The 11,752-nt window shown below is 54.6% G+C and overlaps 2 protein-coding genes across 2 annotated transcripts; both read right to left on the minus strand.

The window, feature by feature from the left end:
• Positions 1-11: 11 nt before the first annotated feature.
• LOC308675704 (PR domain zinc finger protein 2-like) lies at positions 12-6,743 on the minus strand. Its single transcript, XM_081341207.1, has 6 exons — positions 6,689-6,743; positions 6,162-6,232; positions 2,270-2,387; positions 1,484-1,587; positions 1,133-1,285; positions 12-670 (listed from the first exon to the last, which is right to left on the minus strand). The coding sequence occupies exons 2-6, from the start codon at positions 6,168-6,170 to the stop codon at positions 371-373; spliced, it is 684 nt and encodes a 227-aa protein (XP_081197333.1). The 5' UTR covers positions 6,171-6,232; positions 6,689-6,743; the 3' UTR covers positions 12-370.
• A 1,777-nt stretch (positions 6,744-8,520) lies between these two features.
• Positions 8,521-11,741, minus strand: LOC308675675 (cilia- and flagella-associated protein 107-like). Its single transcript, XM_081341161.1, has 4 exons — positions 10,840-11,741; positions 10,583-10,696; positions 9,762-9,939; positions 8,521-9,187 (listed from the first exon to the last, which is right to left on the minus strand). Exons 1-4 carry the CDS (start codon positions 10,948-10,950, stop codon positions 8,982-8,984), a joined length of 609 nt encoding a protein of 202 aa, XP_081197287.1. The 5' UTR covers positions 10,951-11,741; the 3' UTR covers positions 8,521-8,981.
• Between the last annotated feature and the right edge of the window lie 11 nt (positions 11,742-11,752).

Below are 11,752 nucleotides of genomic sequence, written 5' to 3' on the forward strand. Positions count from 1 at the left end.
GAAACGCTCAGGAAGAGAAGGCGATGAAAGAATAGTGGCTGCCACTTGAATGAAAAAAAAAAAGAAAAACGCCTTTTCACTCCAAAGTCACTTTAGTTTTCAAGATTGCCTTAAATTTGGCCATGAAACGTTTGGAAACTTTCACAGAGCTTCTAACTGTAACTATGGAGTTTGTTTTTATTTGTAAGTCCTAAACAACCTTGAAAACACACAAACAGACACACGTCACTTTCGATAAGCACGCAAAAGGAAGTATTAATACCAAAGTCATATTTCTGACGAATCTGGAAATGATTCCGATTCTAAGCACACTAATTAAAGCTACTCAGCTACATGCTAGGGACCCTATTTGCACGAAGAGAAGAAATATTTAGGCGTCACTCAGTGAGGAAGGCAGCATCCACACTCCTGCAAACAAACATTTACAAAGAGAAACTGAAGCAGGCCAAGGTCTCGCCCTCGTCAGACCGTTTCGGAAAACCACCCTCCACGGACCGCTTCCTGCCCCCAACACGCAGACGGTTGCAGACAGCAATTTGACCAAGCTTGTGACTTTAGAAACCACGTGACCAACTGCAGAACTGTTGTGATATCTGAAGCAGCTTCTGTCTGGATGCCTGCCGTTGTGCCCTGACATCTGAGGCTTCAAAAGGCCGCCATCCTTGGAATCCTTTTTGGAAAAATCCCTAATTATTTTTTTTGACCCATCCCTCTGAAAATACAAACTGAATTTTGAAGCAGAATCGGTTTTCCCGGTCAAGAGCAGAGCAAACAACTGGTGGCCCGGGGTGTATGGGGTGTGTGTCTTCACATGCTTCCATCCTAGTTGGGGAAATTAAAGGCGCCCTCCCCGACAGACAGCCTGACCCCCACCCCCACCTCGTTTGGGATTAAGGGTGGGAAGCATTTCTGAAACCTTTTAAGAAACCAAAGGTACCCAAGATGCAGCCGGAGAGCCTGACAACAATCAGACCGGTCCTCTCCTCCTCCGTTTCTCACAAGAGGAATTCAAGACCAGATAATTGATCAGATTTACTCTCTCTCTCTCTCTCTCTCTCTCTCTCTGTGTGTGTGTGTGTGTGTGAGAGAGAGAGAGAGAGAGAGACAGAGACAGAGATGGAAGCACCGCTACCTTTAACGTCTTGTAGTAAATGCTCCGATTGATTTCTAACGGGAAAAGATTCTGCTCCTTTCCTGAGCGAGCCCAGTTCACATAACGCAACCAGTTCCCCTTCGCCGGGTCTGTGGCGTCCACACACATCCACCCCAGGTTTGGGTAATAGACCTGCAAGTGTTGCAGCAGGGGAAGGGGAGGGAAGGGAGGAGAAAATGGGACGGTCAGAGCCTCAGCCTGGGGTCAAGGAAGAGGAGAGACAGGCAGCCCCCCGGAGGACACCCCCCCATCCCTTCCCTGGGCCCCCTCCTCACTCCCCTGGAGCCCCCCCGGGAAGGGAGGGGCCGCTTCTCCTCCGCTTTGCTTTACCTCCCACATGTACACATTGCTTTTCACTTGGGACCTTTTCTTCTTGTCACCAACGAAGGGGCCAAACTTCCTGCCTCTGAAAATGGGCTTTGCGGCCCAGACACCTGAAGACCAAAGACAGAAAGAAGAGCAGTGAGCCCCACGGCGCCCCCACGGCCTCGGCTGGCTGCTGTGGCGAAGGGGCCGAGACCCCGAGCGAGCGTTGCAAGCTCTTTCCTCCCTGTCAACGTGCTCAGCAAGGGAGCACCTGGCTCCCCTCCGTGGCCTTCAGCCTCTGCACCGCCCAGGACCTGCAGCACTCTGGGCTCGTGGAAGGAGGGAGGGAAAGAGGTGGGTGGCAAGGGCCCGGCACCGCCACCCACGCACACAAACCGATACAGCCACAGAACGGGGCAGAGTAACCAGCGGCCAGTGCGTGTATCTAGGTGGCTCTAGTTGCGACAGGGATCCCCCAGCCAAGGTATGGGGGGGTTGCTGCATCCCGGGTTGTCGCTGTGAGGGTCATATCCTCCCGCCAGGGGGAGGGGGCATGCAGGTAAAACTAGGTTGATTAAATTTTAGCTAATTAAATACAGGCTGACAATCATTTGTGAGGTCTTTAATCATGGCAGACTCGTATCGCACGAAGAATTACATCCACCGCCAGCTTCTGAGGCTGCTGCCTATCCGAGGGGCCAAGCCAAGCCCTGGACACCCCGCTGCTTGCAGAAAGAAGGCCTGCCCTCCGCCCCCCGCCCCCGGCGTCAGGGCTGTTCTGCCCCCGGCGCTCGTCCTGGGCTCACCCACCAAGCCGGGTCTTGTCCACAGTGGACGGGAGCAGCCTCACTTCCTCCGGAAGCCCTTTGAGGATGTGCTCGGGGACGTCGGCCAAAGTCTCAACTGATCCTGAGGGTCCGGTTGAGTTCTACAGAGGGAACCGGAAGAGAGAAGAGGAGGAGTGGGCCCAGGTGGGCACAGGAGACGGCGGCAGAAGGCCACCCACGCTGCAGTCAGCCATGCGATGCCCAGAGCCTGACGCAGGCTCTCCCTTTCGTCTTGGCCCTCGAATCCCTGGCCACGTAACCCTGGCTCCCAGTTCCCAAACAGGAAGGGCACCTTCCTTCCCACAGGCTCCTCCAGCAGGAGGGGACAGATGCCCCCACCAAACGGGGCTGGTGCAAAGACGAGGCCCACGCCGGCCCGTCTGCGTGACACGGGAAGCTGCGTAAATGGTGGGAACGGATGGCGAGAGGGACCTTGACCTTATAGCCTCACAGTCAAATGGCTGCCTGGTCTTTTACTTGAAGACCTTCAGCGATGGAGCATCCACAGCTTCACCCCTTCCACCGATTAACTGTCCTCCGCTGTCAGTAAATTCCTCCCGAGTTCTAGGTTGGACCTCTCTCTCTGATGATGTCCGCCCGTTGCTTCCTGCCCTGCCCTCAGGGGCTTTGGAGAAAAGTCTGCCTTTCCTGCCTCTCTAGGCCTCGCTGCCTCAACCACATCCTCGAACATCATCTTTCAAACGTAACTCCCTCGCAAGCGTGGTCAGCAGGAAGAAAAGGTGGGGATGGAGCCAAGCAGACCCCCACCCCTTGCGTGCACCGTCCTCCCTTCCCCACCTTGTCTGACTAAGCCGCCTGCCCTTTAGACTCCACACATTCCTAAAAACACCCGGAATACCGCAAGTGTGGGCTTTGGATTTAATGCCACAGCTCCTGCAAACCTTCCTCTCTAGACACGTCTGTCCCCTTATATAAATTGTATCACCCGTTCACCAGCGAAGCCAAATTTCAGGAGTGTATTTCAAAAGGATTATGAAGTTTCCAAGTAATGCAGACCCTAGCGGGCTGGCAGCCATGAGCTGGATCCCACGTTCTGCTTAGCGACAATCCCTGGGTTCTAAGAACAAAGGCAGTCCAATCCCACATTGCCTCAGGTGTGTCAGTTTACTGGTCAGTTAACAAGTGGTCTCTTCTGAGCCCTAGTCAGACACTGTGGGAAGGAGAGAAGGAAGGAAAGGAGGAGCTTTCTGAGATAGTAGATGCATGCAATTTCTCACTTTCAGAGAGAGAGGCCTCCTTTGAAAAGGACAGCAGAGAGCGCCACCGACAGGCTTTGGGAATACCTGCCTCCATAACAGAAACTCACAGTATATAAAGATGAAGACTGGCTGAACCCGTCTTGAGACGGGCGTGTTTTGAAGCAGCCGGCGCCATCACACAAGGATCAACAGCCAGAAAATACTTCCATCTCACGGAGGCTGGATGGTTTTGTGAGAATTCAACCCCTGCGTTTTTATTGTAATTTAATCTGGGGGTCTGTGGGGCCATTCAGACTGGTCAGGGATGCTACTTTGCCTATTTGTGTCCCAATTACACGAAAGCATCTTCAGCTCAGTAAAATGTTTTAAATGAAAACAGTCAATCAACAGCTAAGAACCTTGCAGCCTACTTGTTAATTAGGCTGTTTTCCAAGGCTCCTCCAAGAAAGTTGTGGAGTAAGAAATTAACAAGCCTCCTTCGAATAAACCAGGATAACAGCAAAGCTGAGTTGCAAGTCAGCACTTAAAAGCAAAGAAAGAACGAAAGATGGTGCATCTGGGGGTGTTTTGGAAGAAGCAGGAGGTTACTGTATACAGACCTGGCATTACAAGTTGTCAACAAAGGGCGCTGAAAAAGGAGAAAAGAAGAACACAATATAGTTGATGCTACACAACAGAACTTATTTACTTTCTAACTCCAGCAAAATGAACATACTCTGAGACCAAAGATGGGCGGGAAGTGACAGAAAACCTTTTGAAGGCAAAGGCGGCTCTAGCTCCTGGATGCCAAGGGGATTCTGCGGTCAGGCATCCCGAGAGTCGGTTGGTTCCTGAGCTGCAGAGAAAGGTCTCTGGGGTTGGCTGAAGAGCAGAGACCGGCACAGGGAGCAGAGAGGCGACACCGAGAGAGATGCCCAGCAGAGGCCCAGGGCACAAAGGGGGGAAAAAAACAGCAAGGAAGAAGGCGAGAGTGTGAAGCAAAAGCGAAAAGGGAGAAAGGATGGGCTCTGGGGCCTGGGGGGAGGTCCTCGGGGCACACCACCCTTGGGGACCATTTGGAGATTAAGCCAGCTCCAAGTCACAGGGTGGCCTCCTCAGAAAGCCCATGCAATTGCCCAGCAGCAGGCACAGCAAAGGGGCATCTCGCTGCCTTGTAAACCACCGTGGATTTTAGACGCTCCTCGTGGTTTTGATTCATGACTGGCCAACCTGAACAAATCTGAGCAATAACATCTGCTGTGACCAACTCTGCAAGCAGGCAGAGCAGAGCTTTCCTTTTAAGGTTGAGCAGCACACAACCCTCTGTTGCGGCCACCCAGTGCCGGTCAGTTGTGAGAAGAGGCGCAGAGGTCTGTCAAGCAGCTTCCACTGTCCGAAGTTTTACATGGTCAAGAAAATGGACGACCTGCTGGCACGGTGAGAGGAGGCTTCTTCCCTGCAGCATCACACAGTTGCAATGCCTCCCCATGACCAAACCCTAGAGGAGCGGGGCTTTATTTGTACCTCGTAGGGAACAGTTAAAGATCTTTCCCGAGTCTCTTAGAACACGGTACTTGCTTCTCCCCCCTCCATTTCTTCTGCACAAATGTATCCCAGTGTTTTTTTGTAAGTCAGAAACTGCCACCCTGGTAACACAAGTTGATTTGAAATGAGCTGCTGTCCCCACAGAGGCCAAGCAAAAGCATCAATCCGAGGACCCCGATCGGCTATCCTTTGGGCAGGCCAATGCTCACCCCTTGAAGTGCTGGCAAATGGCAGGGGATGCAGCTCTTAGGTAATCCGGCCCTCTTGAATTATTCCAGGGGAAGATTTCTCCCGTAAGCAGTTTAAGTAATCCAAAGGTTCCCCAACATCTGCACATTTATCAACTGGGAGACCAGGACTGCCCAAACTCCCCAAAGAGTCCCCATTCTCTCCACCCCCAAACTGCAGTTTCAACCAATGCACCAGTGAACCCATGTGGGAGGGTAGACACACACACCCAGCTCAGAAAAGAACTGGGGGGAAAAACAGGTCAGCTGTAACTCAGCACTCACACAAACATACACAACGTTTCAAAAAGAGGAAGCATCTTAGAAGAGCAGCCTTTCCTGTGGTCCCCAAGACACGTGCTGGGTGGGGGTGAGGAAGGGGAGGTGTCCACAGACCAGGATTTCCACAACAAGCAGCCTCACCGCTCGTCAGAGTCCTGGTAAAGATAGCCACGCAAGAGGCAAGCAAGCAGACGACTTAATCAAGGCTGCGTTCCTGTCCAGAGTGGCCGAAGAAAGCTTCCTCCAGTGGAAATGACCGGCCTCCACAGGACTGGACTGGACTGGACTCTCGTCACCATCTCCTTCGTGAACCTGTTGCTAAAGAACTGTTTTTATTCCAGGACAGAGTCTGCGCTGAGGCTCAGAGACCTATTTTTAAAATATACGCATTTTACCTCTTGGAACTGACATTTTAGAAGAAGGAAGTGAACTCAAGGGCCTGCAGACCGTTGTTATTTATGAACCATAAAGAACAAGGAGCGTCCTTGAAAAAGGGCCCATTGGAGCGAATCTAGATGCAGATTAGTAGGAGCTCGCGTCTACAGGCAGAAAAGTGAAGATCGGTCAATGTTACATTTCTAGCAGGTAAAAATAATTTTGGGAGTCTTGCATTTTAACTCACCTGATTCATTCTGAAATCCGGACGCGCTCTGAGAAGTCAAACAGAAAGAAGCTCTTGTGATTACATAAAACCTAGAATGGAAAACAGATAACGGTCACGCCGCATGCATCTAAATACGTAATTAAACGTAATTTAACACGTAATTGCAAAAGCCTGCGATGGGTTTTTCCCCCGAGATCCCTTGCTTAGCGCTCTGAAGGGACGGATCACCTGCCGGGGGGGGGGGCGTCAGGGCAGAGCAGGGGGCAGCGGCGCCTTCTTTCCCTCCCACCCTTCGGGGTCTGCGCTGCACTCATCGCTACGGCCACCGGCAACACGCCCGCCTTGCGAGGGAGACCAGGAGCTCGGGGGGGCGGGGCTGGCCTCGGGCGTCGAGAAGGGCCGATCGGAGTTTCTGCCGGACTTATTTTGCTCGCTCTCTCTCTTCCCCCCCCACCCACCCCGGATCGCCTTCCAGCCAGAGCCCCTCCCCCACCCCGGGGTCTCCAGGCTCCCCGGACGGCCCCCCCGGCCCCCCCCCCGCTCACCTGCGCGGCTCTCCCGGCCCCGGCCGGCCCCTCCGGTCGCCATCTTGGCCGCGGCGGCCCGGAAGTGACGTCGGCGCCCCGCCCCCTCTCACGCCGGCCCCGCGAGGATGGACGTCGCCGGCTGAGCGGAGGGGGGGGCGGTTGGGGGGGGGAATCGCTGGTTAAACTGAACCGGAGCAGAAACTGCAGCGAGACGGAGCTGAGCAGAAAAGCAGTTTCTAAAGGGGGAAATCCCGAAGGAGGCAGAGTTGTTCTGTGAAAGCTGCACCGTAAGAATGGAAGCCTTTGAACTCCGGTGCCGGAGAAGACTCCTGCGAGTCCCCCGGACTGCCAGGCGACCCAGCCGCTCGCTCCTCGCGGAGATCCACCCTGGCTGCTCTTGGGAAGGCCAGATCCTGAAAGCCGAAACCCAAATCCTCCGGCCAGCCAAAGAGGAGGAAGGACCCGCTGGGGGAGAAGAGCCTCGTGCGGGGAAAGACGGAGGGCGAGAGGAGGAGGCGGCGGCTGGACGGAGTCCCGGAAGCGGGAGGGAGGCCTGAGCCTAAAGGGACTCCGGCAGAGGGTGGAGGAGAGGAGGGCCTGGAGGAACGTCGCCCGTGGGGTCGGACACGGCTTCGCAGCGGACGACAGTTGCTCTGAAGCGCTCTCCCATTAGCTCGCACGCTTACAAGCAGAGCAGACGGGCAGTCTGGAGTTCACCTTTCTGGGGGGAAGGGCGGAGGAAAGCCCCAGCCAGGCTCTGGGGCAGAAAGGGGGAGAAGGGCTGGGCTCGGAGGTGGGGCTTGACGTTGCCCCCCAGAAGCCCAGCCCGGACTCTCTCTTCTTCCAGCGATCCTAAAGGGGCGCGCTTAAAAAGCTCTGTACTCTCCTCCCCGAAGGAGGTGCCTCCCTCTAGTGGACGCTTTGGTGTGTACAGCTTTCAAAATGCATCCCTTTTTTGCATGCAATTTGGAATCAAGGGAAGGAAGGGAAGGGGAGGATGGCAGCTGCCTCACAAGGACTGTGCCAAAGTCCCAAGGTCAGGCTCCTCCTCCTCCTTCCCTCACAGTCCAGGGAGTTGTTTGGAACATGCAGCGACCATCACAGCCAAAGCCAGTTGAGTTCCCGCTGCCTTCCAGGGGGTCTCCTGGTCTGGGGACGCCAATAGCCCCTTCTGACTTAGAGTCCAGGTAGTTTCCAAGCGCAGACCTACTGATAGTGGCAATTGCAGCGGTCAGGCTCAATATTTCCAGAGAAGTGAGGGATAAAAGACTTGAAGCAGCCTTTCGTAGGAAACATGGCCATCTGGCCACCTCAATGTATACATGATTGTACTTTGACAATAAAGGTTTATTCATTCATTCACTGACTCGCCCGTCTTTGGGGTGGGAGGCTCTCTGTCCCCTCCTCACAGCAGCTGAGGGTCCCCCTCCCGAGGAAAGCCGGGTCAAGTCCTGGCAAGGTTGAGGGTGAACTCTGGCAGCTCAGACTCCAAAAGAGCATTTTTTCCTGAAGCTAAAATTTTCCTCTGCCCCCCCCAAATGTAGCACCACGATGGTGACCAATCCAGTATGTGTCGCACCTGTGCAAAGTTGCATCCTGTGATCTTTTGATGTAAAAGTGACCACAACTGGTGCAATGTTGTGATTATTAACTAGGTATGGGGGGGGCACTCAAGTCAAATTCCGGGAGTTGGGCGGAATCTCTGTTCCGCCTATTTATTTTTCCCTGCCCTGTCCCCCCCCCCCCCGGAAAATATTTCCAGCATCCAGCTCCCACATCAGGGCAGCCCTCCCGTTCCGTCCTAATCCAACTGCTGTGCCCCCCCTCTGGAAAGAGAACAATCACGTCTCCTGGGTACCCCCGGCAGCTTTATTTGGGCGGGGGGGGGCACAAGGAAGGGGAGCGAGAGGCGGCTCAAAGCCAAGTGGCCTCAAGATTCCCTGAAGCCCTTCTCAGCGGAAATCCGTGCAAACTTTACTCCCATTTTCTCTGTCCCTGGAATTGTGGTTGAGCTAGGAAGGCGTTACATCCAGAACGGGAGCAGGATGCTGGCCGGTTCTTTGAACTCCTCCTTGTATCCTCCTCTTACCGGGTGGCCTGTGGGAAAGCTGTGCTGATGCAATTCAGTGCTTGAAGGCAACAAGGTTTTGATTTGTGGTTTATGGCTCCAGTTCCCTCACCGTAAATCTTCCAGCTCTCTTTATCCCCGCAAGAAGCCCGTGGCTGGTGCTTCCCCTGCACCTTCCTCTTGGGGAAAAATGCCCCAGCCGCTTGGCTGGGCCAACCGCCCTGTGAGGCTTCTGCCCTTCTCTCAGGCAGGAGCATCCAGGCTTCTGGGCAGCCACTGCTTGCGGCTCTGCTCCAGGATGCGCCTGGTGTCCGGCCGCTGGCGAGGGGCGTAGGCCGAGGCGGGAGGCTTGGGGTAGGAGCTGTGGTAGACGGTCTGGGCCACTTCCGTCTCTTTGCGGTGCCAGGCTTTCATCAGGTGCTCCACAAGCCCATAGTTGGTTGGGGGTTCTGAGGAGGAGGGAGGGGGAGGGGAAGGAAAACGAAAGGGAAAAGGTGAGGGGTGAGGGAAGACGAAATGGGAGAGGAGGAGGAGAAGCAGGGGCTGTAACTGTTCCCAAAAAATTAAGTTAGACCAGGGATCTGAGCAGCGATAGAGGAGCTTAGGCAGTGAAGCTTAAGAGCACTGAGGATGAACCGGGGCAGGTGGGTCTTTCCTCCTGCATGCTGGTGGGGGACCTTGGGACGAGGGGGCAGTCTTTCGGTTCTTCGGGGGGGGGCTGATGTGACCATCCCCAGGACTACTATGTGAGACCACCAGCATCCATTGGATAGCCGCAGTGTCAGTCGTCTTTGTAGGCAGAGACTGTTTCATCCAGAACTGGTAGCCCTGACTCTACCCAGCAAGGATCTGGACTCCCCCCCTTCCCCCTCACCCAGAGACCTGCTTTAATTCCTACCTGTCCCATCGCGGATGGCTAGCAAACGTCCACCTGACGGTCTTGCAGATTCTACAGGTGTTGCTGCCCAGCCTTCTAGCTCGGGAGCCCACCACCCCACCCTTCACTGCCCTGCCGGGACTTACCAACAAGGGGATAGTCCGATTTCTCTGGCGTCCATGCCAGTTTGTGCCTGTGCCATTTGCGGAGTGGAGGCAGCTGGGGGTTGTGGCCGTGTCTGTTGTATTGATCGTCATACTGCGAGACCAGGTGCTGATGCCTGGCCTCTTCACAGTGGGTCAAGATGTACTTCCTTGGCAGGCCCTAAAAGGCAACGAGTGGCATTTTAAGATGGTGGGCTTGACGGAGGAGCAGGCGGCAAGTGCCCCTCCCATCACGCCCGGGCAGGGCTGGGCTGGCTAGGCTGATGAGGTGAACTGAGACTGGTAGGACTGGGGAGGGCAGAATGCAGTCAGACCTTGGTGACCGTTAGGAAAAACATGTGGCCAGAATGTCATGGCTGCCTGAATGGAGCCATGGTGGCTCTGGGGGCTGCGAGTGAACTACGAAGCCCCTGCTCAGAGGCAGGGAACTTGGGAGGGAAGAGCATCCAGAGGCTGGTAAGAGTAGCGTAAGAGTAGCTTTTGAGTTGCCTGCTGAGTTTGGTTTGCTTTAAACTTGATTGGTTTTTGTTGGGTTTTCTTGGTGTGTAGTTCAGCCCTCGGGTTAGTGTCTGGCTTGGTGTATTGTGCACACCCAGGTAACGTCTCTCTTCTCTGCCGCTGTCAAGTGCAAGGCGTGAAAGCAGCCCGTGTGGGGCTCAGTGTGAAAGGGGGGGTAGGAACCGGGGCTCTCCCTCTCAACCCTGGCTGGAATCGCAAAGCCTTCCCAGTCCAGCCAGGACGTGGACCTAAAAGGCCCGGGCAGAGGAGGCCCCAGGCTTGTAACCAGGAGTCCCGTTACTCACTTCCAGCCTCTTCATAAGCCTCCGCATGACGGTTCGGTCCGGGGTCCCAGTGGGGAAAGGGACAAAATCTTGTTTGAAGGTGCTTTGACCGGTCCCCTCATTATCGCGGACAAACTAAAATAACCCAGATAAACAGTCACCACAGAAAGAAGCTGAGATCGGCCACGCTGGGCTCCCCCTTTGGGAACCCACGGATCACGAGGATTCCTGTGCCAACTGCCTTGATCCCCCCCCCCCGTCTTGGGGGTCTTTCTTACCCTCCTCCTCTCCTCTCCCCAGTTTCCAATCAGCACTTTGGTCGAGTACTTTGGCTCCACCTTCCAGCTGGGCAGGGTGCATTCCTGGACATCTCTGCATAGGTTCATCATGATTCCTACCCCTCCTTTCCTCCTTCTGGGGGCTCCTCCCTGAGCGGAGAGTTGGGCCTTTGTGGCGTTCCTTCATCTCAGGTTCTCCATTGTTGCCCATCGCCTTGGTTACCCTCCTGTGACACGGGTGACGGGGGATTCTGTGGCGATGCAATCCCTGGGCTTGTTCTATGGGCTCCAGATGTTCTATGGGGCCGGATACGTAGGGGATGCTTCTGGTTGCTTGGAAAGTCTGGCTGAAAATCAGGAGGGTAAACGGAACTAATTAAAGTTCATCTGATGTTGGGGAGCCTCTTCTATCTGCATGTGGGATGGAGCTCAGTGCTGCCATTAGTGCAGCATTTCATGCGCAGAAGCCGAAAGAAACGTCCTCTGTGGATTCTTTGTAAAGGTTTCCAGCTTTTTTTGAGCCTGAATCTGGTTAGTTACCTCCTTTGCAAAAGGATTATGTACAAGACTAAGTGGCCATGTTAATATAACCCCTCCCATCATTTTCACTCTGTCAGAATGATCGGGGTTTATCAGAATCACGGGAGTGAAGGCTGTGCTTTTAGCCACGTGTCTTAGCCAAGGCAGCTCTGCCTGCACGTGTGACGGTTGGGATCCGGGATGCAATACGTGGGCGCCCTTGGCATTAGGGAGGGCCACGATAACGAGCAGCCGGGCCTGGTCTGAATGCACCAGAGCCGAAAGGCGGAAGAAAAAGCCTCCTCGGAGTCTCTGAGGGGACTTTTGTCCTTTCGGGTCAAGTGAAGGATCTCCGGTCTCTGCTTTAGTTCCCTTGCGAGAGAACAGACAGGAA

This window comes from Vipera berus, assembly GCF_964194415.1.
Source record: "Vipera berus genome assembly, chromosome: 17".
In the NCBI taxonomy this organism is placed as follows: Eukaryota; Metazoa; Chordata; class Lepidosauria; order Squamata; family Viperidae; genus Vipera; species Vipera berus.

Bases quoted from the DNA above. Each gene is read 5' to 3' on its own strand.
- LOC308675704 (XM_081341207.1), bottom strand. The intron at 1,286-1,483 runs GTAAAGCAAAGC...CAACACTTGCAG, and splicing joins GCAATGTGTACATGTGGGAG to GTCTATTACCCAAACCTGGG. The intron at 671-1,132 runs GTAGCGGTGCTT...TTTTCCAAAAAG, and splicing joins TTTACTACAAGACGTTAAAG to GATTCCAAGGATGGCGGCCT.
- LOC308675675 (XM_081341161.1), bottom strand. From the start codon at position 10,950: ATGATGAACCTATGCAGAGATGTCCAGGAATGCACCCTGCCCAGCTGG. The intron at 10,697-10,839 runs GTAAGAAAGACC...GGGTTATTTTAG, and splicing joins GGGGAGAGGAGAGGAGGAGG to TTTGTCCGCGATAATGAGGG. The intron at 9,188-9,761 runs GTAAGTCCCGGC...CCTCCTCCTCAG, and splicing joins ATCGGACTATCCCCTTGTTG to AACCCCCAACCAACTATGGG.